This window comes from Puma concolor, chromosome E4, assembly GCF_028749965.1.
Source record: "Puma concolor isolate L17-30 chromosome E4, mPumCon1.1.hap2, whole genome shotgun sequence".
Taxonomy (NCBI): Eukaryota; Metazoa; Chordata; class Mammalia; order Carnivora; family Felidae; genus Puma; species Puma concolor.
The window spans coordinates 62,349,472-62,376,866 of NC_141683.1; the positions used below are offsets into that span (position 1 = coordinate 62,349,472).

General features: G+C 41.2%; 3 protein-coding genes across 6 annotated transcripts in view; 1 reads left to right on the plus strand and 2 right to left on the minus strand.

Annotated features, from left to right (window-relative positions):
* Nucleotides 1-14,126, minus strand: part of OPN3 (opsin 3) — a 50,683-nt gene extending 36,557 nt beyond the window's left edge. The window contains exons 1-2 of one of the 3 annotated variants that reach the window (XM_086693490.1): nt 6,755-7,258; nt 2,553-2,632 (exon numbers count right to left, since the gene is read on the minus strand). In XM_086693490.1, coding sequence (XP_086549616.1) covers nt 2,592-2,632; nt 6,755-7,127 — 414 coding nt within the window. In that variant the 5' untranslated portion in view covers nt 7,128-7,258 and the 3' untranslated portion in view covers nt 2,553-2,591. Of the gene's footprint in view, nt 1-2,552; nt 2,633-6,754; nt 7,263-13,917 lie in introns of those variants that run through there. The other 2 variants (XR_015245891.1, XM_025926307.2) reach the window with 2 other exon arrangements.
* On the minus strand, nt 231-6,894 carry CHML (CHM like Rab escort protein). The gene is made up of 2 exons (XM_025926306.2): nt 6,755-6,894; nt 231-2,325 (listed from the first exon to the last, which is right to left on the minus strand). The coding sequence occupies exon 2, from the start codon at nt 2,296-2,298 to the stop codon at nt 337-339; it is 1,962 nt and encodes a 653-aa protein (XP_025782091.1). The 5' UTR covers nt 2,299-2,325; nt 6,755-6,894; the 3' UTR covers nt 231-336.
* Nucleotides 14,127-14,315: 189 nt separating the features above from the next.
* Nucleotides 14,316-27,395, plus strand: part of WDR64 (WD repeat domain 64) — a 146,620-nt gene continuing 133,540 nt past the window's right edge. Inside the window, exons 1-2 of one of the 2 annotated variants that reach the window (XM_086693487.1) lie at nt 14,316-14,654; nt 20,868-20,998. In XM_086693487.1, the coding sequence (XP_086549613.1) occupies nt 14,510-14,654; nt 20,868-20,998 (276 nt within the window). In that variant the 5' untranslated portion in view covers nt 14,316-14,509. Of the gene's footprint in view, nt 14,655-20,867; nt 20,999-27,395 lie in introns of those variants that run through there. The other variant, XM_086693488.1, reaches the window with a different exon arrangement.

The following is a 27,395-nucleotide window of genomic DNA, read 5'->3' on the forward strand; positions in this document are numbered from 1 at the left end:
AATATTCCTTAGGTATTATTGTTGTTATAGACAAATACAATCGGAAGATCATTAGTAGATATATATTACCTGCCATTAAGCACAGTTGCTAATATGGAACCCTCACTTATACACCCAATACTAAAATAAAGTTAACCTTGTCCAACAGTCAATCAGTTACTGATAGGTTAACAAAGACATCCAATGACTGATGTCTCAAACAGAACTAAAGACAACATCTACACAGCATCCATCATATAACCAGTTCTAATTACTCATATAGGAAACTGTCCTCTAAATGAAAATACTCTGATGCCAGGACGAAGGCCCAAAATAGCACTTCCAGTTTGCTTCTTCCTAGTTTTCAAGATGTTTCCCTGGGCTTTCTAGGTTTTTGCTTCCCTCAGAGGAGTCTAGTTTGGCCATGATTATGTTATTGGTTCCAGAAACCTCTGGTTGTTTATCATCACCATCAAAGATAATGTCTTCTGGATTTGGAGGTGGGGGACAGAATTCTTCACTTGGAAAGATCTCCCGGAACAGTGTTTCAGCTTGCTTGACCGCATGCTCATTTCCCAGTCCACAGTCAGGCCCAGAGCAGACATAAACATTGGACGGTAAGCCATTATATGAGCTTCTGCTGACTCCGGAGGAATCTCTCATATTAAAATAAAGAGCCCACAAGAGTCTTGGCTTTGTAAGTTCCTCCTCATTTATTGCTGCTTCAGTATATGGAGTGAATAGTTTCTTTACTACTGACTCTAAGTCTTCTCTTGCTGTTTTAGAGGAGGAACAGGTCAGATGTACCAGATAAGTGTCTTTCATGCATGTCATGGTTGAAGAACATAATTCAGTGACACGAACGGCACATGTTCCTGAGTCCGCTGGAGGCACTATCAAAATGGAAATTTGCTGATCTGAATCTGTCTTTAGTATAGATTGATCTGTAATGAGCACTGCCCTGGAGATCTGCTTATACTGTATATTTGAGCATGTTTTCTCAGAAAGGTAACTATCCTCCACAATAAAATATTTAGCATTTATTCTTTGACCTAAGTGATCTATAATTGCTTTACATCTTCCAGATTCTTTGTCAACTACAAGGCATTGAACTTTATGGCGAAGACAATAGATTCCACCAAAAACTGCACACATCCTGCAGAAACACTGGGGAATTTCTCCTTGGCCATATAAGGGAAATAAAAAGGGAGTGTTGCCAAACCGTCCAAGACACTGAAGGAAGTTTTTTGTTGCTTTAAGGCCATCTATTGTAGTGCAAGATGATTCTGTCATTGCAATGGAGTGCAGTACAAAATGCTGGAGGTTGGGGGTTAATTTTTTAGTTTTTAAGTACTCTGAAAATGAGCATTGCATGAAAGCTTGGTATTGGTCAGGATGTTGTTCATAGTCTAAACAAAATGTAAGAAATTTCATTAGTATCCTCTTTTCAACCATAGTGAGTTCTTTGCTATTGAAGACATCTGCTCTGGAACAAGGCACCTGTTCTACTTTTCCTTCTCGAAATGCAAGAATCCTAGTGACATTTTTAAATTCTGCATAACGACTAACATTTGATTTGATTAAAAGATCAATCAGCAACCCTTGAGAATACAGGAGCTTTGATACCAAATCAATATTAAACCTCCTGCTTTCTTTAACTATTTGAGAGTAAGTAATCCTCTTTCTCTTTAGTTGATCAGTGTTGTCTTCCTCTATAGGTTTGTTTTCATCTGTATCTCCACCTGAAACTGTGTGTCTACAAGTTTCATCTCCACAATATTTTTCTTCTGCCAAGGTGCCCTCTACACCACTTACTTCTAGTGAAATCTCTCCATCATTTTTTGGAATGTCTTTGGCAGGCATTTCGTAGCTAGTGACATATGAGTGTGTTTCTTCAGACAAGCATGCAGAATCCAGAGGTTTAGTGAGAGTACTAGATGTCAGTGAGGAAGGATTTTTCTGCAGAGCATCAGTCTCTTGAATTTTGTCATCCATATCCTGATTGGCGTAACAAAAAACTTCTGTGTGTTGAATGGTTTCATCCGTCTTGCGCAGAGTGATGGCTTCTTCTGTTTCATGAATCAGGCCTTGCCACGAGGCAGTACTTTCTTCTGCAACATCACTCTTTTGCTGGTACTCCTTCAACCAGGAGAGCAATCCTGAAAAGTTGAAACTTGCCCAGTTTCCTCCATAGTAGCTTCTTGAATCGAGATGCAGAACCCTCTGACCACTTCTTGAACACGCAGCTGCAAGGATGGATTCAGGCAGACCTGTCCCTATTATGATCACATCGAATTCTGTGGGGAGACTGTCCGCCATTCTGGAAGATAAAGCGTCTGCTGACAACTGCCGATAAAGGAAACACGTATGAGTCTAGGCTGAGGGCTCAGCTGGGACGTGAATGTGCCGTAATAAATCTCTCCTTGTGGTATTCCAGTTCATCCCAGAAGTACTGAGGCTGCAGGTCCTAGCTGTTTAACTGTCACCCTTTCTTAATACTGTTTTCCTTAGGTCAGTAGCATAAAAATATGATAAAATATATCTAATCACATCTGAGAACACTAAAACGGATGTGTGGTTTTCATTTCTGTATTTCATCTTAGCAGTAAATGTCAAAATGCATCACACATGCATTTGTGACTGGAACTCTTCTCTGAAAGAAGAAAATTCAAGAAAGAATACAATTGTAAACAATATTAAGAGAAAAGTAATTTCATGCAACAGCAATTACAATCCACTGGAGTCTGATTTGTTGTTAGGACATAAGCCTCTATGAAAGCAAGTCATTAAATGCTTTCTTACATATTTTCTAATTTCTTGAAAACAACAGAGATTTACCCCCCAAATTACATAATAATGAAGAGGGGACATCATAATGTCCCATAAAAATAAAGAACTTTCGTAATACAATTCTAGAAGTTTTGCTTTTCTTTTTTTAAACATATATATTTTTTTACATTTATTCACTTTTTGAGAGACAGACAGAGTGCGAACAGGGGAGGGGCAGAGAGGGAGGCACAGAATCTGAAACAGGCTCCAGGCTCTGAGCTGTCAGCACAGAGCCCAATGTGGAGCTCAAACTCATGAGCGGTGAGATCATGACCTGAGCTGAAGTAGGATGCATAACCAACTGAGCTATCCAGGTGCCTATAAGTTTTGCTTTTTCTAATACTAATATCTGAATAAAACTATACAGAACTGTGAGCTTAGACTATAAGAAATGCGTGGTTCCACCTGTTTATGGAAACAGACTACATACTATGTGCACATTGTCATGACGAGGAATATTTCTGTGGCCAATTTAGTCAGTGGGTGTTTTTAGAACAGCTGAATGAAAGACATTTCCGTGCCAAAGCCTCCCGTAGGATCTCGTGGTAGCATCATGAGACTATTTTAGTGAATTAACCAGATTATTGCAAAGGGATTAATTCAGTGAAACAACCAGCATTTTGAAATATTTAGGTGCATAAAAGGTCTACTGAAGGGAACATGCATTTATAACAAATCTTTATATGAACGTACATACACACGTGTTTTTAGGTGTAAGTTAAAAAGGAGAATTTCTGCCTTTCTAAGTTAAAATATATTTATATAAATAATACCTACTTGTGAAATCCAAGTGAGCATGAGGTGGCTTGCATTTTGCCAGCCTCTGGCTCTGTGACCCTGAATCTCTGTATCCCAACATAAAGGCCTATCTAAACATCCTCTGCTAAGATTAATATGTTATTTGGATTTTTGGAGGGGGTGGGAGGTGGCAGTGAAGAAACCACCCCCCACCCCCCCCGTTAACTTCTGGCATAACGCTGGTTATACACCATGCACAGAACATTTGTGTGGCTAAAGGGGCAACAGCGAAGGGGGTGTAAGGCATACTGCCCTGGCAGTTTTCAGGCTGACACACTACATATACACCATGTGATGTCTCAGCCGTCATCGTCATCGTGCAGCTAGAGGGGGCGTTCTTTGAGCACTAATGTTCCCTACCAGTACACTCACTGAAATCTAGATCAGTACTAAATGGGCCTGCCTAGGCTAAGATGACAAATTACCTTGGACATTTGTAAAACAAGCCATTCGACCGAAAATTGGATTAAATCGACTAGTTCACTGAATGGACTGGTCAGTTTAAGTGAAATGGCGATCTTAACAGTCCTGTCTCGTCAAAGCCTCTGCCTCAAGAATATCAGGGATTCTACTTGCTGTCAGCATTCCCTGAAAAAACAGGAACTGAGCGGTGAAATGAGGCAGCCGCCCAGCCTGTTCATACATGTGTGTATGCATTACTTACCCTGCTTTCTCCCAGCAGGGTGTGCAGAGGAAGACAGAACCCAGGAAGGTATATGAGGAAGTGTAACCACACCATGTGCTTATTATTGGCTTAGGAGACAGAGCAGAAGATACAAAGCATAAGTGCTAAAACCAGGCGCCTTCTAACCCACAGATGTCCAAAGAGTCCTCAAAACGCCAAGCACATAGGACAGAACCACCTTAAAGAACATTTAGCTCACTCCTCCATGACATAACAAAACTGATGGCGGGAGAGTTTAGTGACTGGGAAGCTCCATACAATCGGTTAGCCAGGCGACAGAGCAGAACCCACTCTCGTGTCATCAGGCCAGTGGGCTTTCCACTTGATACGGCAGTGGAAACAAGCAGCCACTTTGGGAATTTTTAAATTTCCTCCCCCTACAACACTCCATGTTAGTTCTTGCTCAGGGAGAATGGGGGGTGGGGGGATGTACCCTCCCTTTCTTCGACTTTAACTCTTATCTAGGAGCACAATCCTTGGAATTTACTTCACGCAAAGAAATTCTTAATCCTGGCTAAGAACTTTTTAAGTTCTATCATAACTCCACTGTTGACTTGTCTCCCAGGGCTTAAACAAGTCTCTGAATCTCTTAGCCCAGAGTTTCCACCTCTAATTTAAAAACAGGGATAAAGTCATGGTCGAAAGCGTAACTGTATGCGCAGAGAAACACAGAAGTCAAAACACCATGTGGTGAACGTTTCTACCAGTTTTAGATAATCCCTTCTGACTAGGATGGGACCTGAGCAGGGAGAGGAATGAAGGAGGAAAAAGCAATGAAGAGAAGGAGACGCAGCAGCAGAGTGAGGTCACAGAGAGGAGATAAGGAAGAGGGAGAATGCTAGCACTAATAAAGAACTCCACACACCCTGTTTTTAAAGCCCCAGGCACAAAGTCCAGGTAGAAACAGAACTTCCCAGCACATAAAGAGCGCTTCTTGGAAATAAGAAATTTCATGTCTGTGATCAAACACCTGTTGCCCATCTCAGGGAGCGTTACTGATGATACTTCACAATTAAGCTTCGATCACCCTCTTTCTGAAAACTTAGCCTGCCTAAAAAATTGCCTGGCAGGTATTTTAAATATAAATAATATAATCACCTAGCCATCTATATTACCACCTACGTACACTTAACAGCCCCCTCCCAAGTTTCAAATCTTTGTATAAATGAAATTCTCACATTAATGCTTATTGAGGAGGGGGGAAGTAGTATTGGAATATTAGAATCACTGAATCAATCAAATAAATGAAATCATGATTTCTATTACTTTTTTTCTGGTTTCCTTTAAAATACCAAAGAGTGAGTTATATCAAATATTTGGGTTTGCCACAACATAGGAGATTGGTGAATAAGAAAATTTCTGATAATGCTGCAAAGATTTTGTTCTCAAAAACCTGCCAAGATAAAAGCAGTCATAAATTATCAATACATTTCAGGATTTTTTTTTTTTTTAAGGAACTTTAAGACCTGAGAAATACACATTCTCATTTCACAGCCTGTACAAATGAAATGCCTGGAGCACACACAAAAAGGTACTTGCCAAGCTTAGAAAATCATGTCCTCAACGATACATTGGGTAGATCATCCTTCAAAATGTCAAGTCTCAGTGAGACTTGAATCTTCCACAGGATTAGGAATATGGTTGAAATGAATCTTCATTTTGACAATCAAGTTCTACTTTAACGAAATCTACTGGCTGCACAGCTAATTATTTGTCCATCTAGGGTGGGATTCTCAGAGCCAGATGTAATCTCACCTTAGATTTTGGTGTGCTGGAACCACTAAGGAGGTAAAATATAGTAAAAATAGCTTATGAGCCACAAGTCAATTTGCATTCTGAAGACCTGAATGAAGCTCTTTCACTTCCTAGGAAGCATTCAAAGGTTTACATCTGCTAATGAGCAAAATTAAAGAAAAGAAATACACACTGCCACTCGGCTACATTTCTACTTCTCATTTTAGAAAACAGTATTGAGTGAATTAAATCTCTTCTCATCCCCCTCTCCAGCTTTCATGAGTTACTTTTTCTTGAATCTGTTGACTCTACAGCCCCTCGTTTCTTTCCTCAAAGTGTAAAGCCGCCGTTTCGTGGCCTGTTGAATTATATCGGGAGGTGAAAACAGAGAAATGAGATGAACTGGACAGTGGCTGGAGGGAGCTGGGAAGGAGCTGGGGCTGAAGCCGGGCCGGCTGCGTTGCAGAGGGGCGGCCACAGGCACAGAGCCGGGGCCGCCGCAGGCCGAGAGGAGGTGAAGGAAGGAGGAAGGAAAAGCCATGCGGCGCGGGGCGGACGAGCGGAGGCGAGGCCGGCGCGGGAGCTGAACCGCAGGGCGGGCTGGAGGGGAGGCCGCGCGGGGAGGAACTGGGAGTGGGCTGGGTGGCGAGGGGACGCGCAGAGACGGTGGCAATGCAGGGAACGGGAAGTTTTCAGAGGGGAGGATGCTTTCCTCCCAGCCCAACTCACCGAAAAGGCTGCTGCTAAACCCGTCCCACACGCAGCCCACGGTGTCCCAGACCCAGCCGTTCCTCAGGCAGGACACGAAGGTAAAGGTGACCCCGAAGAGGGACACCAGCAGGTCGCTGAGGCTGATGTTGACCAGCAAGAGGTGGGTGGGAGTGCGGAGCCGCTGGAACTTGTAGTAGAGGACAAGCACCAGCAGGTTGTTGCCGACGCCCAGCAGCCCGATAGAGCCAAGAAGCAGCGCCAGGCGCTCATAGGTGCCCGGGCTGAACAGCGGCGCGGGGCTGAGCGTCCCCGCCGGTCCCGGCCCCTCGGCGCCCGCGGCCCCGCCGCCCTCCCAGTGGCCCTGGCCGCCGCTACGGTTCCCCGAGTACATGGCCCGGCGCCGGCGCGCTCGGCGGCCGCGGGGCTCAGCCTCCTGCGCGGGCCGCGGCACGCTCCGCACTGGGTGGGGCTCGGGCTCCACCGCCCGCCCCGGCCATTGTGCGCGCCAGGACCTCGACACGTCACCAGAGGCCGCCCTCCTCCGCCCCTTCCGCCCGGCCCGCCACTGTAGTCCCGCCCCCTACCCCGCGCGTCGCGTTCCCGCCTCTCCCCGCTCCCCCGAGGCCCCGCCCCCTTCCCCTGGGCGCTCTCCTGTAGCCCCGCCCCTATCCCCCGCGTCGTGCGTTCCCGCCGATCCCCACACCTCTAGCTCCCTCTCGTAGCCCCGCCCTCTTCCGCGCCGCGCGCCCGTATAGCTCCGCCCCCTACACTCCCGCCCCTCAGAGCGTCTAGTTCCCTGCGGCTCTGCGCGCTCTCAACCTCCTCATAACCCCGCCCCCTCCTTCTGGCGCTTTGCAGCAGCTCACCTCTGGCGTATCCTCTGCTTTGCTCGCTTCTGGGGCTCCAGACTCTCCTTCCTGGCCCCAGCACCCACTGCCCCAGCGTGTGCCCGCACTAGTGGACAGCAGTAGGCGAGCAGCGAGGAGAAGGCAGTAGGGAGGCAAATCCACCGCAGTGGCTCCGCACATCCCATCTCCCTGCACCCAGCTTGAAAGCATCACACCCATGCACCCAATTCACTCGTGCATTTTCTCGTTTATAAACATTTATGAGCGCCTGCGCCTAACACAAGCTAATGAGAGGGTAGGTGAGGGCCTCCCATCTTGGGTTTCTCACCATCCCAGGAAGCTGTAATAACTTACTGCTAGCCCGCAACATTACTCTCATCTCACACAGGTAAGTGAGCCCCAGGCTGGACCCCTAGGCCCGCCATCGTTGTCCTTCCTGTCCTGTTACTGAGGCCTGCCAAAGCTCTTCACTGGTGGTGACCATCCAGGCTGTGCTGTCAAAGCTTCAACCTAAATCTAGCTGCTATAGAGAGGTAGGTGCTATATTTAGAACACACATTTTCCACTTGGCCTTTTCCCCAGTAGCCATGAAAATATAGTACAAGTCAAATATAGGTTGTGAACGTGATCATAGTCTGCGAGGGCTGCACCGCTGTCCCTGCACAGCCTGTAACAAGGTCCCACAGGAGGACCACAGTCCTGAGCCAGACCTGAAGGTGGCCCTGGGTGCTGGTGACAAGCACAGTGTGGAAGGGCAAAGGAATTGTCCTCTATGAGGGTGTTTACCCCTTCTACCCCTGTTCAAAAGACCAGTAGAAAATCACTAGCTTCACTGAACCCCCATCCTAAATTCCCTGGAAATGCAGAACCAAACAGGGCGGGGTGATCTCTCCACCCTGGTGCATTGAGCAGTAGCTGGGGGGGGGGGGGGGTTCCGCCCTCAAAACCTTGATTTGCCTTTAAAGATTCCAATCTGGACCTTTAAAAAATTCATCTAATTAAAAATTATTTTTTAATCTTTATTTTTGAGAGAGAGAGACAGCATATGAACAGGGGAGGAGCAGAGAGAGAGGGAGACACAATCTGAAGCAGGCTCCAGGCTCTGAGCTGTCAGCGCAGAGCTTGATGCGGGGCTGGAACCCACGAACTGTGAGATCATGACCTGGGCCAAAGTCGGACACTCAACTGACTGAGCCACCCAGGCGCCCCTCATATAATTTTATATTTTAGATGTATGCAAACATTTAACAAGTTCTAGATGTTTAATATGTTTAATGTTCACTATGTTTTCATCACACTTCCTATCTAGTCTACAGTAAGTTCTCAATAAATATTTGTTGAATGAATAAAGGGCTCACTATATTTTTTTCTAAAGCATTCATTCATTCATTCGTTCGTTCATTGGTGCTGAGTCCCTGCCCTCACAAAGCTTACATTCTGGTAGTGCTGGGATAGATAATAACCAAGTAAGTACATGTGTAGTGTGTCAGATGCTGATATGTGCCATAAAGAAAACATAAGGCAGAGAAAGGGTATGGGGAAGAGAGCGCAAAGATTATTTTATACAAATGGTTATGGATACATGCTAAGTTCTGCAGGCACAGGGAGCATGTACTGGGTTAGGACTGTTCGTAGCATTTTGGAGGAAAAACAAGGAAACCAATGTGGCTGGAGCAGAGGGGAATTAAGAAATGAGGGCAGAAATATGGGTGACCAGTGACTGGGCAGATCATGCAGGGCCATGGCCATTTTGGGAAACCTATATGGAAGAAGAATAATAGCAAGGAAGGAAAAAGAGGAGTAAGAGGCTTTTGGCAAATGCGTAAGGATTTTGATAGAGTCATTATTATAATACTATTAACTGCTAAAGATATTTATTGTACTCCACAGAAGCAGACTAATACCAGAAATATGATTTATATTGTCAATAATGATGTATATTTTTATTTATTTCCAGAAGTATGTTATGATAGGAGATGGCAAAATACCACACCTTAAAAAGCAAGTGCGTAAGGACAGACATAGACCAAGGGAACAGAATAAGCAAGTGCATAAGGACAGACATAGATCAATGGAACAGAATAGTCAAGATATAACCCTTCACGTATATGGTCAATTGATTTTTGACAAGGCTGTCAAGACCATTCAATGGGGAAAGGAAAGTCTTTCCAACAAATGGTGGTAGGAAACCCTGATGTCCAAATGCAAACAAAAAACAAACAAACAAAAAAATCAAGTTGGACCCTTCTCTTATACCATTTAGAAAAATTGACTCAAAAAGCAGCAAACCACTAAACTTAAACACTAAAACTGTAGAACTCTTAGAAGAAAACATAGGAGAAAAGTCTTCATTGCATTGGCTTTGGCAATGATTTCTTCAATACGGCACCAAAGGCATAGGCAACATAAGAAAAAATACATAAATGAACTCCAACAAAATTTAAAACTTTTGTGCATCAAATGACACCATCAAGAGAGTGAAATGACAGTCAATAAAATATTTGTGAATCATAGATCTATGAAGGATTAATATATAGAATATAAAAAGAACTCCTGCAACTCAACAATAACAACAACAACAAACCCCAAGCAACCCAATTCAAAAATGGGCAAAGGACTTAAATAGACATTCCTTCAAAGATATACAAATGGCCAACAAGTGCATAAAAAGATGCTCAATATCATTAGTCACTACAGAAATGCAAATCAAAACCACAATGAAATATCACTTCACACCTGCTAGAATGGCTATTCTCAAAAAGTAAAAACTAAAACAAAAAATGGAAAATAATAAGTGTTGGCAAGGATGTGGAGAAATTATAACCCTGGTGTGCTGCTGCTGAGAATGTAAGATGGTGTGGCCACTATGCAAACTGTGTGGCAGCTCCTCAAAAAGTTAAGCATGGAATTATCATATGATCCAGTAATTACATATATCTATCTATCTAATCTCCAAAAGAATTGAAAGCAGGGACTTCAACAGATATTTGTACACTGATGTTCATAGCAGCCAAAATGTGGAAATGAACCACATGTCCATTATCAGACAAATGGATAAACCAAATGTGGCATAAAATGGAATTGTATTCAGTCTATAGAAAGGAATGAATTTCTAGTACATTACAACATGGATAAACCTTGAAAAAATTATGCTAAGTGAAATAAGTCAGACACAGAAGGACGAATATTGTATGATTCCACTTACATGCGGTACCTAGAATAGGCAGATTCATGGAGATGGAAAGTCAGGGGCTGAGGACTGAGGTGGGAGGAATTGGGAGTTAGTGGTTAAGATCACAGAGCTTCAGTTTGGGATGATGAAAAAGTTCTGAAATAGACAGTGGTGATGGTTGCATGACATTGTAAGTATGCTTCAAGCCACTGACTTGTGTACACTTTTATGTTATGTATATTTTCACAATAAAAAAGTAGATGCAAATTGTGCCTGCATTTCTCAGAGTAGGAAAAGGAAACAGATGCAACCAGCTTATTGAGCAAGCCGGACTCAGCAGGTGTAAGCAGAAAGTAACTTTACTCCCTCCCATTACTGATTTCAAATGTCTTCTCTGCACCTGTTCTTTAACTGCCTTTGAATGATATTTTATGAGGTTCCAAAGCCTGTCTTCCTTGATTGGTAAAGTTGTCATCTGATGTTGGCACCCTCAGATTGTGGCAGATTTTAACTGCTGTCATTTTCTAGGGTGATTCGTGGGTTCTTTTGAGGACCTGAAGTGACAGAGATCTTTCTCTCACAAGTCCCTTGACAGAGGTAATGCCTTTGCCAGCTGTCTGCTTGCATCTCCACCTAGGACCCTGGTTAGGGCCCCCGGACCCTGCAGGCAGTCTTCTCCAGTAGGGGCCCTCAGAGTCTAGCATCTGCTCCTCTCGCAATGTATGCATTCTAGTCACACCAAATTCTGGGTGTGGACTGCTGTGGAGAACTGGCCAGCCTCAGTTTCTCCCCTCTGGTGCCCACTGGGTAGAAAGAAATCGAGAAAAGTCTCGGCCCTTTGACTGCTCTGAAATTCCAAGGAACTGTTAACTAGTGCTCTCCTCGATCTCCTAAGAAACTACCTTCTCTTCAGTAGTTTGAAGGTGAGAATGAGCTACTACCTGCAGAACTGGCTTCCCAGTATCTCTGTGCATCTTCCTGCATGGACTGTGCAGCCCTGTCCTTTAGAATGGGGGAGTTCTTCAGTTGTATTGTGGGGCCCCTTCCAAGGCATCAAGGGGTCCATTTTAATATCTTCCTACAGTGGAGCATTAAATCATCCATGTCCCTATATTCCAAGCAAATCCTTTATAAAATACAAGGGGGCAGTGAGGGGGAATGGAGACATGTTTTATCTGTCATTCTTGCATGGGATCACTGATAACCCCCAGCCTTCCGCATCATACACATGTCATGTGAGAGGGAACTTCAACACTTGCACAATCAAGTAAACTTCCAAGGACTGGGATGCATGCTTCCCTACTCTCTCTAACCTTGGTCCCTGGTGGGAAACAGAGCCCTTACAGAAATATCTTGCCACCTTTTGGGATGAGCACTGGGTGTTGTATGGAAACCAATTTGACAATAAATTTCATATATTAAAAAAAAAAAGAAATATCTTGCTAAATATATCTGCATCTTTTCCTGCCTTATGAAACATAATTTAATGAATGTAGTTGAATTAAAAAAGAGAGGGAGAGAGAGAATCTTGCATGTCTTCAGTTCTGAATGTCAGTTCTCCTAGTGCATATAGCTCCTCAGATGCATAGGAATCAGCTTGATGTATAAATTGTGTATCTGTCCACATTCCCCTTCCCCAATGCAGACGTTTAAACAAATGCATACATTTGTTTAAAAATGAAATTTCACTTAGAACCTTGCCCTTAAAAGCAGAGAGAGAGAGAGAGAGAGAGAGAGAGAGAGAGAGAGAGAGAGAGAGATCTCCACACCAATACCCATTGTAGTGAAATTTTTATACACTTGGGAGAAAAAGAACATGTATAAGCTTCCTTGTGTGCATGTGTGTAAGGGGCAGGGGATAAAAACAAGTTATGTACAAAGAATCAGGGATAGACTAGCTTATGATTAGCAGCAGAAACTGATTTGAAAAGACTTCTTGTAACAACATGAGAAACAAAAGACAGCGGAATAAAATCTTCAGAATATTAAACGAAAGTGATTTCCAACCTAGGATTCTATACCCAACCTAATATTAATCAAATGCAAGAGAAGGTTAAGAATATTTTCAAACATGCAAGGTATAACAAAAATGTATTTCCCAGGCACTATTTTTGTACGTAAGCCACCAAAATGAGGGAATAACAAGAAAGGCATAGGAGATTGGATAAGGAAATTTCCCAAATGGTGGCAAAGGTGGAGAGCAGTATGGCAGCTATGCCCTGATACACAGATGGCATCAGTCCAGGCTTCAGGAATGTGACTCAAGAGACAGGCACATGGAGGAGTGACATCAGGATGCCTTCTCTTGTATCATCTTTTTAGACTAGCTCGGGGAAACCATTTCACCTTGTAAATGTACTTTATTTTTTCAAGTTTATTTATTTTTTAGCAATCTGTACACCCAACATGGGGCTCAATCTCATGATCCTGAGATCAAGCATCACATCTTCTTCCAACTGAGCCAGCAAGGCACCCCTCTAGAACAGTTTTTGATTTACTGAAAAACAGAAGATAGTGCAGACAGTTCCCATATACCTTCTCACCCAGTTTCTCTTTTTATTAACATATTGTACTAGTGTACTTGTTACAACTGAGGAAACAGTTTTGATACTCGCTAATAACTAAAGGCCCCAGCTTAGCCAGATTGCTTTAGTTTTTACCTAATGTCTTTTTGTGTTCCAGGATCCCAACCAGGATGCCACGTTACACTGAGTAATCAAATCTCCTGAGGCTTCTCTTGACTGTGATAGTTTCTCAGACATTCCTCATTTCTCATGACCTTGATAGTTTGAGAAGGGCTGGTCAGGGTTTTCTGTTTTGTTTTGTTTTACTGAAGTATAGTTGACAAACAATGTCGTATTCATTTCAGGTGTACAACATGTGGCTTGACATTACTCAATGCTCACCATTATAAGTGTAGCTATCATCTGTTACCATCCTATATCGTTACAATATTATTGACTATATTCCCCATGCTGCATTCAACTAATAACATCTTGAAGAACTTTCCTCTCAATCAAAAACTACCCCTTCCCCACTCCTGCCTCACTTGATCATTTCCACTGAAGGTCAATGCATAAAGGAAGAAGAAACTTCTTTATTCCCTAGGACCTCTAAAGATAACTTTATTTGGGACAGAAATGACAAATGCTGAAATATACCTTCATCTTGAGAAGTTTTTGGTTCCATATCCAGCAAAGCTACAAGAATGAGTGGTAAGGTGACTCTCCACAGCATTTTGAGGAAGGCAGATGGTTTGAGGTAGGAAGAGATCTAGGAGAGGGAAAGTAATGCCAAGTTTCTTTCACTGGCCTTTACCTATTCGACTTCCCTCCAGATAGTGTACATACACACACACACACACACACACACACACACACACACACACACACGCCTGCACACAGTTTGTGGGGAAGGAAAGCTTAATGCCCTCCTTATGAAGGAAGGGGAGGTGACAGAGATATTATGATGCAATGAGGGCCGTTTGAAGGACACTGGTAACATTATGAGGTCAGGATACTTACTGAAATGTTTGCATATGTGAAATGCATTAGATTAAGTCAGCGTTCCTCCCTGCTAACATCCTAGTGACGACTCTGACTCCTACCCACAGTATGGGATTTTAAGACCGAAGGAATGAGACCTGGGACAAAACTGAGACAGCAGGGAGGCATTGTACCAACTGGAAGGTTTTCCAAGTTGGCAACTTTGTGCTATTTATTTCTGTACAGAAATAAATAACTCTATGTCCCTATGGATATCAAGGAGGAAAAGCATTTAAGCACTGCACTTCAGATTAGCAATTTCAAGACAGCCTTGAAAGGGTTTGAAAAATTGATTGAACATGTAGCAGCCCAGAAAAGAGATGAAAGAGCAGGCCTGTTTATACAAAAAGAAGGTAAGATCAGTGATTATAGGGCACCCAATTGGGTCTGTGGATTAGAACTGTCCAATGTTTTAAGCCATCAAAGAGAAGCAATGTTGCTTAATAGCAAAGACATTGACTGGGAGGCCTGAGTTCTGACTCTGTCCCTAACTAGCTAAGTCGTCCTGGGGAAGCTTTGTTCATTTCCTTGAACCTAAATTTGAGACATCAAAAGTAAAATTAAGGGGTTTCATTAAGTGGCATCTAAGAATTCTTCTGTGGGATCTACCTCTGATGTCTTGCTGGTTGACCTGGGATTCCCAGTAGTGCACAGTGACCATTAGCGAGCCATAGAAGCTGCCCTGCCACCTCTTAAGGGTATCATGAGACCATAAAGACATTCATAAGCAGGGCAAAGTTTTTCTGAAACTTTTGTTCACTGCCTGGGCCTCCCCTTATGTCTCTAGGATGGAATAATTTGGAGCATGCCAAGGTAAGGGGAACAAGGTAGGCAGTGGTCTGCCATGATCATTAACAGCAGAAATACCAACACAGAATGGAAAGTACACCACCATGGTCAGGACTCAAGGGGACAACTTCGGGGCACTGAGGACAGCAGTGACAAATAAGGCTTAACAGCAGAGTAAAAGACTAATGGAACAAACCCTGCTGTTACAAGAAAAGCAGCAGAGCCCATACAATTAATTGCAAAGGGGTCAGCATGGCCAGCCTCTTAATGTGCCAGGCTGGACAGCCACAAATGAGTTAAATTGTTGACTTTCCATATTCAAACACAAAACTGGTATTATTTGAATAGTGTTTAACAATTTGTAAATCACCTTTAAAAATATAATTTAATTGATTCTCACAACAAATATTACTGTTATTGCTATCACCCCCATTTTACTTGTTAAAGGTTGGGAAGTACAGGTACATCTGCCCAAGTCACTCAACCTCTATGTGTTAGAGCTAAGACTCAGGGCTTCTGGATGTAGTATTTAGATGATTGTGAACTTGGCTGGGCTTTCTAAACCTGTAGACAAAACTTTTATTTTTTTTTTTTTTTTAATTTTTTTTTTCAACATTTATTTATTTTTGGGACAGAGAGAGACAGAGCATGAACGGGGGAGGGGCAGAGAGAGAGGGAGACACAGAATCGGAAACAGGCTCCAGGCTCTGAGCCATCAGCCCAGAGCCTGACACGGGGCTCGAACTCACGGACCGCGAGATCGTGACCTGGCTGAAGTCGGACGCTTACCCGACTGCGCCACCCAGGCGCCCCAAAACTTTTATTTTTTAATTTTTTATATAGTTAAAAAAATCTTCCCCAGTCTGTTTACCTGTAATTTATCTGTAATTGATTTTCCAAACCCTTACCACTTTTGTTGAATCCTGTCTGGATCTCAGCTCCCCTTGGCCAAGCTTACATCATCATAAGAAAAAGCAATGCCAAAAGACAAGAATTCTCTCAAACTCCCTTTACTCCACTTCTGAGTTTCCCAAACCAGCACCTGTCATTCTTCGATCCCTCCTCTTCTCCAAAGCTATCACTCTACTGCAACAACTTCAAAATCTCCTTTTTTTTAGCTTTGTCCTCTCAAACTAAAAATACACCCAAACGTCCTGACCTTGACTTGTTCTTCCCTATAAGCTACCACTGTATGCCTTTCCTTTGATTCACCGCTAAATTTCCCCACAGTGTCACCACTTAATTTTCAATCTACTCAAGTCTGACTTCTCTCATCACTTTGCTGAAAATGCTCTTACCAAGGTATTTCATCACCTAATGCGGCTGCCGAATTCAATCAATTGTTTTCATTTTCCAGCTTACTTGGCTATTTCACTGCATTAGCATCTTGCTGCCTCTGCTTCCAGAAACTGTCTCCTTCTGCGTGTCTCATCACACCTCTCTTTTTTTCCCTTTCTCATTCTTTCTTTGCCTCCTTTTTTTTTTTTTTTTTTTTTTGAGCCTTGCCTGTGTTCTCTATCAACCTTAAAGCAGAGACTCCACCTACATAGTCTCCTGAGCCAGATATCTTGCTATATCCTTTGACTATTTCATGATGGTATCTCACTCTTGGGTTATTACAACAGCCTTTCAATATAATAGTCTTCTTGCCAAGTGTTATTGCCTTATTTTTGAATTTTTTTAGACAGAGAGAGAAAGAGAACATGAGTGGGGGAGAGGAGGAAAGGAGGAGAGAGAATCTTAACCAGGTTCCATGCTCAGCTGGAAACGAAGGCTCGATCCCACAACCCTGGGATCATGACTTGAGTCAAAATCAAGAGTGGGATGCTCAACCAACTGAGCCACCCAGGTGCCCCAAGAGTTATTCTTTTAATTTTTTTTTTTAAACTGCCACATTGCTGGCTTATTAACTCAGCTTTAAAGTCCATACATGTTGGGGCGCCTGGGTGGCTCGGTCGGTTAAGCGTCCGACTTCGGCTCGGGTCACGATCTCACCGTCCGTGAGTTCGAGCCCCGCGTCAGGCTCTGGGCTGATGGCTCAGAGCCTGGAGCCTGCTTCCGATTCTGTGTTTCCCTCTCTCTCTGCCCCTCCCCCGTTCATGCTCTGTCTCTCTCTGTCCCAAAAGTAAATAAACATTAAAAAAAAATTAAAAAAAAAATAAAAGTACATATATGTTAACTTGACATTCGGGGCTATTCTCAGCCATGCTTCAATCTACCTTTCCAGCCTCAGCTCCTGGAACTTCCCTTCATAAACTTTCTGTCCTAATATGAACTTTTCAGCATTCCCAATGACTTATGACTCTGATTTTGCATGTGTCATTCCCCAAGTGTAGAGTGCCTTTCCTCCCTCTTTTGTGCCTATAACTTTTGCTCATCTTTTAAGACCCAAATCAAATGTCATCTCTTTGTCAGAACTTTCCCCAGGCAAAGCCATCCTTAGCACACTGTTAACTTGCCATCTCGAGGAATTTCCCTGCTGCACCTAACCTGCTGAAATGTGTGTGTTCCTGCCTCTTCTTTGCCATAGCACTTGAACTGTGAGTGCTTTGAACGCTTTATAACCTTATGGTTAGCCCAGAGTCTTATATCCAGGAAGTACTCTTGAAATGTGTGCTAAGCAAACAAGTTAACCTTGCTTTCACTTAAAGCTTGCAATCACAGGGGCGCCTGGGTGGCGCAGTCGGTTGGGCGTCCGACTTCAGCCAGGTCACGATCTCGCGGTCCATGAGTTCGAGCCCCGCGTCGGGCTCTGGGCTGATGGCTCAGAGCCTGGAGCCTGTTTCCGATTCTGTGTCTCCCTCTCTCTCTGCCCCTCCCCTGTTCATGCTCTGTCTCTCTCTGTCCCAAAAATAAATAAAAACGTTGAAAAAAAAAAAAAAAAAGCTTGCAATCACAAAGCCACATTGAAAAATTTCCTTCCTCTATAGTATATATGTTTATGTGTACGTATATGTAAATATGTATATATTTTAATAGATATATAGCAATATATATTTTATATAATATTATACTATAATATGCCACAGTATAATGTACAATAGATATATAGATATACAGTATAGATTTGATTAAAAAAAATAAGTACAGATAAATTTCCTTCTATGAGAGAGGGACTGACCTAAAAGATTGAGAAAGAAGAAATATAATCTTAACTTTCATCAGACTTCTAATACTAGCATATATTCATATTTATTCATAAGTACTGGAAAATAGGGTCTACTTCTCATGACAGGCAAGAAGCTAAAAACTAGAGAGAATGTTTTTTTTTTAATTTTTTTTTCTTTTTTTTTTTTTTCAACGTTTATTTATTTTTGGGACAGAGAGAGACAGAGCATGAACGGGGGAGGGGCAGAGAGAGAGGGAGAGACAGAATCAGAAACAGGCTCCAGGCTCTGAGCCATCAGCCCAGAGCCTGACGCGGGGCTCGAACTCACGGACTGCGAGATCGTGACCTGGCTGAAGTCGGACGCTTAACCGACTGCGCCACCCAGGCGCCCCGATAATGTTTTTAATGTAACAGTGTCTATCTCAAAAATGATGTCAAGGAATTCACCCAAGGAATTCATCTGTGTAATACTACTGTTCGATCATCTTGTCAAGTGACCTGAGAGAATTAAAATCACCCAGGAAAGGAAAGTTTCATCATCCTCATCCAGTGGCATTTACAGTGAGACTCATTTACAAGGAGACACATCATACTCACAATGGTGTGAATTTAAAGCAGCTAAACTATTTGAATATCTCATAGGAATTTTACATTTAATATGACCAAGAGGGAATGCTTTATTCTCCCCCCTCCAAGACCCATGGTCCTTCCTCAGTTGCTTCTGTTTTGGTAAATAACACCAATACTTGCTGAGTTTTAAAACCAAAACCATGAGTGTCATTCTAGACCAGGATTTCTCAACTTTGGCACTATTGACATTTGGGGCTGGATGATTCTTTGTTCTGTGTATGTGTATGTGGGGTGAAAGAGGGGCTATCCTGTGCATCGTGGGATGGTTAGTATATCTGGCCTCTACCTACTAGATGGCATAGCACTTCCATTCCTAACTGCAACAATCAAAATTGTCCACAGTCAACATTGCCAATGTCCCTGTGGGAGATAGACGGCAAATCCTCCCCTGGATGAGACCTGTTGCTCTGGAATCCTGCTTGTCCTTCACTCCCCACTCCTGCCCCCAACAGCTTCCAGTTATAAGTCTTTGTCATTCTACTTCCAACTATATATCGCCATCGCCAGTGCTACCTCTCAGTGCCTACATCACTTATCACCCAATTGAGGACACTTTCAAGAGTGAAAGGGGTTGTTATTATTAACTAAGTTGAGAATATCAGTATAAATTGGACTTTCCAAGACAGCCCAGGATGTACATTGGCTAGCGCATCGTTCTGGCCAAGGCTCCACTACCTGAATCCCAGATTAATGCACTAGCCCTTGCTAGGTTTATAGCTGTCGCTCTTATAGCTGTCACTCTTATAGCTGTCCTTACAGCAGCCAGTGTGCTTTGAGAAAAGTTTAAGGCAATACCTTACCATCATGCTTACTCTCATACTTAGAATAAATTACAAACTACTGACTCCAGCTTAACCCTCCTTCTTGGTAATCTCACCTCACAGCGCTTTCCCTGTCCTCACTATACTCCATATCCATAGACCTTCTCAGAACATGAGTCTTTGGTTGGCCTCTGCCTAAAATGGTGTTATCTAGCTTTACACATGGCTGAATTCTTTTTGCTTATTAGGTCTTAGCTTAACTGTTTTTACTTGTGTCCTTAGAGAGGCTTCCCTGCCCACCAACACTGATAGATAGAGAATTCTCTCATAGCTCCCTATTGGTTTCCTTCCTAGCACTTAGCTCACTCTATACCTAATAACTTTTACTTTGCTCCTAAGGTATAATATGCATACATTGGAGCCCAAAGAACACAACTAATCTTAAGTATATAGCACAGAAAATTTGGACATTGGTAAACATACCTGCAGCCGTCAACCAGATCCAGACAAAGAACATTTCTAGCATCCCAGAGTCTCCTCATGTCCCGTCACCTCTCACATTACATAACCATTAATCGAATGTCTATCTCTAGTAATTAGTCTTGCCCATCACAATCTGTAAATACTTTATTTGTTGGTTTACTTGTTGATTTGCTGTGTCTTCCACTAGGACATAAATTCCCACAGGAAGGGAACTTGTCTATCTAATTTTGCATTCTAATTCCAGTGTCTAGCTCAGTTCCCACACATAACAAATTCTCAATGCACCTTTGCTTCTAATTCCTTCTTGCCTTTAGACAGAACAGTAGCTCCCAGGTGAATCACCAAGTTTGGCAAAATCAATATTCAAGTATAGTGTGTGTGTGTGTGTGTGTGTGTGTGTGTGTGTGTGGTGTCCAAATAGGTTCAAAGAACCTATCAAGAATTACTCCCTTTCCTTGAAGATGGGCTCTAGCAGACACCCTTGATTGGTAAAAATTTTCCTGACAGGAAGGAAGTAATTCACCTTCCGATCTTTGTATTCCTGAATAAAACTCGTAAAATAGTTGAAATATAAGTTTTGGAGGAAAAACTAAACACCAAAGTAAAATATTTTCTTCTAATATTTTAATCGACTAGTTCTGTTTCTAATTAAAAAAGAACCTTAAAATGCAGCATAATCTGGTTTTAATAGGTTGAAATAATGAAATAGATTAGAAAATAGAAAAAGGAGCTGAGAAATGCAATATAGTCCTTGGAGTCTGATAACGATGTTCCTGCACTTTGTTACGATGCAGATGCAATTGATTATGACAAGTTTTATGCAGCCGTGGAGCAACTCTTTGGTCCAGAAGTGAAGAATCAAGATGTGAAATGTTTTTACAGGAAGCTCTGCAACAACCCTGATGTGTCTGTAGACTGGTGTGAGGTAGTCATTTTTCATGTTCATTGTATGAAATCTGGGTATTATTTCTCTTTATTCAGGATGAATAATTTAATCAAAAAGTTACTCCCACAGGGGTTAAGCTCACAATGTGTACATGGTATGTGTAAATTCCATAAAGATATGGCCACCATTAGGGTGCCTGGGTGGTTCAGTCCATTAAGCATCTGACTCTTGATTTCAGCTCAGTTCATGACCTCACAGTTGGTGAGATCAAGCTCCGCATCAGGCTCTGTGCTGACAGTGTGCAGCCTGCTTGGGATTCTCTCTCTCTTCTTCTCTCTCTGCCCCTTCCCTGCTTGCACATGCTCTCTCTCTTTCAAAATAATAATAATAATAATAATGATAATAATAATTTAAAAAATGATGTGGCCACCATCCCTAACTGAAAGTGAGTTAGAGGTTTAAGTGTATTATTAATAGGTAACTCTTAGACTGAGCCGCCAAATGGAAGAAGTATACATGCCATAACAATAACCAAGATGTTAATTGCCTTGTTACATTCTAAATGAAATACTCCTTTTCAATTGTTTCATTGTATACAAATATAATACAGAGAAGAAAGAAAAGGATTATTGTTGACCACCTCTTACATTTCCTGAGTCTCTTCCTTGTCAATGTATCATTGAATGCCTTCCACCATTGCACATAGAAGCATGTTTGGTGAAGTGATCTATGTATCATGGCAAAGGAGAAAGGATGCCTCTGATCTTTGTTTAAACTCACAGAAGGCTACACTCTGTAGATATTTTTACAAACCAGATTTTTCTTATTCTAAAAGGATTAAGGTAGCTTACAATTTTAAAAAAATTGCACATGTGCATACAAAGCACTTAAAGTAATATTAAAAATTAACAGGCTCTTTTTATTAATCAGTAGATACCATAGACAAAATGAAAAGATTTAGAGGATTTGACTATCACTTATAATAAGCTAGTAGATATATAAAAATAGAACTTTGAACCCAAGTTATAGGTAAGACACATCTTCTCAACTATATGTGAGGCCATCAGAAAACTCTACGTGTATAAAGCTAAAAAGAACATTTCAATAAATTCCAATATAATAAAATTATAAACCAATAATAAAGATAGCCCAAATCCCCAAGAACCAATCAAACAAGAAATAATCAATTAGCTTTGGGGAAAAACTGCAAACAAAAAAAGTCTATCAAGCCTTTAAAGACTACATAATTCCCACATTATACACATTTTTGTACAATTTAGGAAAGGCTGAAAAGCTATCCAACTCATTTTACGAGACTAAAATAACATGAATTGAGCAAAGATAAAATGTCAGGGAACTATAGGCCAATAGTACTTATTAATACAAATGCTAAAGTCCTAAATAAAAGTTTAACAAGTTGCATCCAGCAGCACATTAAAAAATCATTCCCGGGTAGAATTTACACCAGAAAAAGTAAAGGCAATTTAATATTAGAAAGTCCCATAACAAATTTCATTTAACAAGTTCAAGGAGAAAAAATAATACAATAATCTTAATTAAAAGTTAGCAAACCACGACCCGTGGGCCAAACTGGACAACCATTGTTTTGTGAACAAGGTTTTTTGGAACACAGCGACACTCTCGCATCCACATACTGTCTGTGACTACATCTGTGCTACAACAACAGAACTGAATATTGTGACAGAGTCTGCAAGATTTACTACCTGGCCCTTTTCAGAAAAAGTTTGCTGACTCCTGATCTTAAAATAACATAAAAATTAAAAAAGATATTTGATAGAAATTCAATAGCTATTCTGCTTCTAAAAAGAAAAAAATCTTGGCAGAATAAGAATGATAGACATTCCCTTTAATTTGATTTAAAAAAAAAAAACTGTGCTCATTTTCTGTAGCTGCTGTAAAAAATTCCCACAAATTTGGCAACTTTTGCCCTCAGCTTTATTGACAAACAACATACTGTGTAAGTTTAAGATACACAACGGATTAATTTGTACATTTATCTATGTCAAAATGGTTATCGCCGTGGGGTTAGCTAACACTGCGATCATGTCACATAATTTCCGTTTCTTTTTTGTGGTGAAAACATGAAAGATCTACTCCCTTAGCAACTTTGAAGTGTATAAAGCAGCATTTTTTTTTTTTTTTCAACGTTTATTTATTTTTGGGACAGAGAGAGACAGAGCATGAACGGGGGAGGGGCAGAGAGAGAGGGAGACACAGAATCGGAACCAGGCTCCAGGCTCTGAGCCATCAGCCCAGAGCCCGACGCAGGGCTCGAACTCACGGACCGCGAGATCGTGACCTGGCTGAAGTCGGACGCTTAACCGACTGCGCCACCCAGGCGCCCCTAAAGCAGCATTTTCAACTATAATCGCCAGATTATAACTATGATCCCCAGAATGTATTCATCTTATAATTGGAAGTTTGTGCTCTTGGCCAGCATCTCCCCTCTTCTCCCATCCCCCATCCCCCAGAAACAACCATTCTAGTCTCTGTTTCTGACTTCAGCTTCTTTTGAGTCCTCATATGAGACCATGTCTTTCTGTGTCTGAGTTAAAACCTTAGCATAATGCCCTCAATGTCTGCCCACGTTGTTGCAAGTGGCAAGATTTCTTTCTTCCTAAACTTAACAACTTCAAGAAACACATTTATTATGTCACAGTTTCCATGGATCAGGATTCTGGGCACAGCTTAACTGGGTCCTCTGTTCAAAGTCTCACAAGTCTGCAATCAAGGTGTTCTCATTTGGAGATTCAACTAATGAAGAATCTGTTTCCAAGCTCATTCCAGTTGTTAGCAGAAATCATTTCCTTGTTGTATGACAAAGGGACTAAACTTTGTTTGTTTGTTTGTTTATTATTTTGAGAAGGAGAGAAAGTGAGACTGGGGGAGGGGACGAGAGAGAGAGAGAGAGAGAGAGAGAGAGAATCACCAGTAGGTTTCACACTGTCAGTGAGGAGCCTGATGCAGGCCTTAAACTCAGGAACTGTGAGATCATGACCTGAGCCGAAGCTGGACGCTTAACCCACTGAGCCACAAGGCACTTACTAAGGGACAAAGCTTTTTATTGGCTGGAAGCTGGAGACTAGAAGCTGCCGTTATTTTCCCAGAGGCTGTCTGCAGTTCTTTGCCATATGACCCGCCACATAGGCAGTTCACAGTTTTGCTTCTTCAAGGCTGGCAGGAGAATCTCTTCTCCAGAGGCCCCCCCCCCCAAGACAGTCTTATACAATGTAACAATCATGGGAGAAACAGTCCATCACATTTGCCTTATTCTTTTGGTTAGAAGCAAGTCACAGGGTCTATGCATACTCAAGGGATAAGGGTTATGCAAAGGGGTGACTCATTGTGTAGAGGGAGGGGAGTTACTTAGGATGTGCTCACCCTAGAGACTTATAGAAATCTATTTAAGTAAGGACCATTTTTAATGGTGAAATGCTAGAAACACTCTCATTAAAGTTAAGAACATGAAAAGGATGCCTGTTATCTTTACTACCCTTCAACATTTTACTGGAAATTGTAAGTAATGCCAAGACAAAAACAAAACCAAAAACAAAAAAAGGAAAAGGAAGTAGCATGTAATAAAAGTGTAATAAAAATATATAAATATATATAATTAAAAATGCAAATTGTCATTATTTGTAGATAATGTAGTTGTCTACCAAGAATACACAAAGGAATCACATGACAAACCCTTAGAACTAAGAGAGTTCAAGAGAATTCAAAGAAGATAAACATGTCAGAATCAATAACTTTCACAAACATAAACAATAACTCACTCCCAACATATGCACATAAATGTAACAGGAAGTTTCCATTCACAAGAACAACAAATAGGGGCCCGGGCGGCTCAGTCAGTTAAGCATCCAATTTTCGCTCAGGTCATGATCTCATAGTTCATGAGTTTGAGCCCCGCATCAGGGCTCTGTGCTGACAGCTTACAGCCTGGAGCCTGCTTCATATTCTGTGTCTCCTTCTCTCTCTGCCCCTTTCCTGCTCACGTTCTGCCTATCTCTCAAAAATAAATTTTAAATTTTTGTAAAAAAAAAATTGTTAAAAAATCAAGAATAACAAATAGTAGAAAATGTCAACAGATAAATCTATCAAGGAATGTATAAGCCTATCACACTTAACTGAAGGATTAAGAGAAGATCTGGAAAATTATTAAGGCACTCAATTTACAAAGATCTCAATTGTCCCCAGTAATTTGTTAATATTTATAAATGTAATAATTCAATAAAATAGATTTTTGGAATTAATACAGCTAAGCTAATAGATACCCAACACATCAGTAATTGAATTTTAATACATCTCTTCTCAATTTAATAATTCTTATAAATATTTCAGGTTGCTTTTAGAAATTGAAAAACATTCTCACAAACTTCTGGTGAGTACTAACAAGCCTGGAAGCTTCCAGTCTCCAGATTAGCATGAAGATTCTACTGTGTACCATATTTTTAAAGCTTTTTCTTTTTTCAAGAAATGAAAAGTAAAAATACGATGTTCACTTAGATCTTTACTTGATTATGATATCAAAAGCAAATATATGAAAGCACCATATGTATAAAAATATATATCTAGGTGGAAGTGGAAAGGGATTACCAGAGAACAAGGCTCATGTATCAAAGACAACGAATTGTAATTGCCAAGCTTACTTCTTTTTCCTTCTTTCTCTCCCTCCTTTCCTCCCTTCCATCTTTCCTTTTTGTTTCTTTTCTTTCTTTTTTTTAAAAGCCTGTTGTGCCCATGGAAATGTTTTAGCAGAGCTTGCATTATAAATATTTAAGCCTTCTGGGGGCGCCTGGGTGGCTCAGTTGGTTAGGCGGCTGACTTCGGCTCAGGTCATGATCTCGCGGTCAGTGAGTTCGAGCCCCGCGTCGGGCTCTGTGCTGACAGCTCAGAGCCTAGAGCCTGTTTCGGATTCTGTGTCTCACTCTCTCTCTGACCCTCCCCTGTTCATGCTCTGTCTCTCTCTGTCTCAAAAATAAATAAACGTTAAAAAAAATAAAAATAAATAAAATAAAATAAATAAATAAATATTTAAACCTTCTATTCAATGGTCACTTTTCCAACATGCCTTGGGTTTTCAGCTGAAGATTTCTGAGATTTCCAGCATGGTTACCTGATTTCTATACAATGGTGACCTGTTTTTCTGGAACTACCACGAATTAATGTTTGTGTTGCTAAAATTAGAGTGAATTATGGTCATCTTGTCAGAATACACTAAATGGAACTTTAAAGTAACTGCTGGTTATTCCTAAAGATAGAACACCTGAAATGAAGGTTGGGCCAGGACCTGATATGCTCCCTGCTTAGATGGTTCAGGTCAAACCAGACAGCTGTATTAGTAAGACAGTCAAAGAATGACTGAGAAACATTGGATTGTTTTTCCTCAGTGAAGGTACAACACAAAATCTCAAAGAAGCTTCACTAGGAGAGACCATCATCCTTGAGGTTGAACCCTTAGAAACTCTAGACCTGCACTGCCCAAAACACTTTGTCTAGCTACATGAGGCTATTTAGTACTGGAAATGTAACTAGTCTCAATTGAAATATGCTGTAATTGTAAGATACACACCGGATTTCAAAGATGTAATACACAAAAAGATTATAAAATATCTTACTATTGGTTACATGTGAAATTATATTTTGGACACATTGGATTAAACAAATACACTATTAAAATTAATTCTTTTTTTTTTTTTTACATTTTTTCATGTGGCTACTGGAAACTTTAAAGTTATATATATTGTTCTCATTATATTTTTATCGGTAAGCACAGAAAATGTCAAAAGAGACATAGAAGGAATTCCTCCTCATCAACAAAGATGGATTTTTGTTGACAAACAACTGAAAGATGGACAGACCATAGAAAGTATTCAACTTTGTTCTTTGGGAACAGTATCAGAAAAAAATAAGAAGATATTTGTCGTTGTTCTCCAAGAGCATAAGAATAAGAGAAAAAAGTTTAATATAGTGTGTTTAAATATCACAAGTTCAAAGAACATGATATAAGTAGCCACCATGATTGGAAATGTTTATCTGAAGAATGCGATGTCAAATTCTTTACTGTCAACTAGTTCTACAGAGAAGTCAAATGTACAAAACGTCCCTTTTATTTGGGCACAAGTATAAATAGAGGCCCAGATATCAAATATGTGAATATTTGATATATTCATATATCTATATATATATATAATATATATATGTGAAATTATAAATTCACATATATATATAATATGTGAAATTATAAATTCAGCTAATTGTTAAAGCAAATATGTTTTATCCTCCAATTTTGAAAATATGCCTTGGGGCACCTGGGTGGCGCAGTCGGTTAAGCGTCCGACTTCAGCCAGGTCACGATCTCCCGGTCCGTGAGTTCACGATCTCCCGGTCCCGCGTCAGGCTCTGGGCTGAT

Coding starts and splice junctions, on each gene's coding strand:
- CHML (XM_025926306.2), bottom strand. CDS start 2,298: ATGGCGGACAGTCTCCCCACAGAATTCGATGTGATCATAATAGGGACA.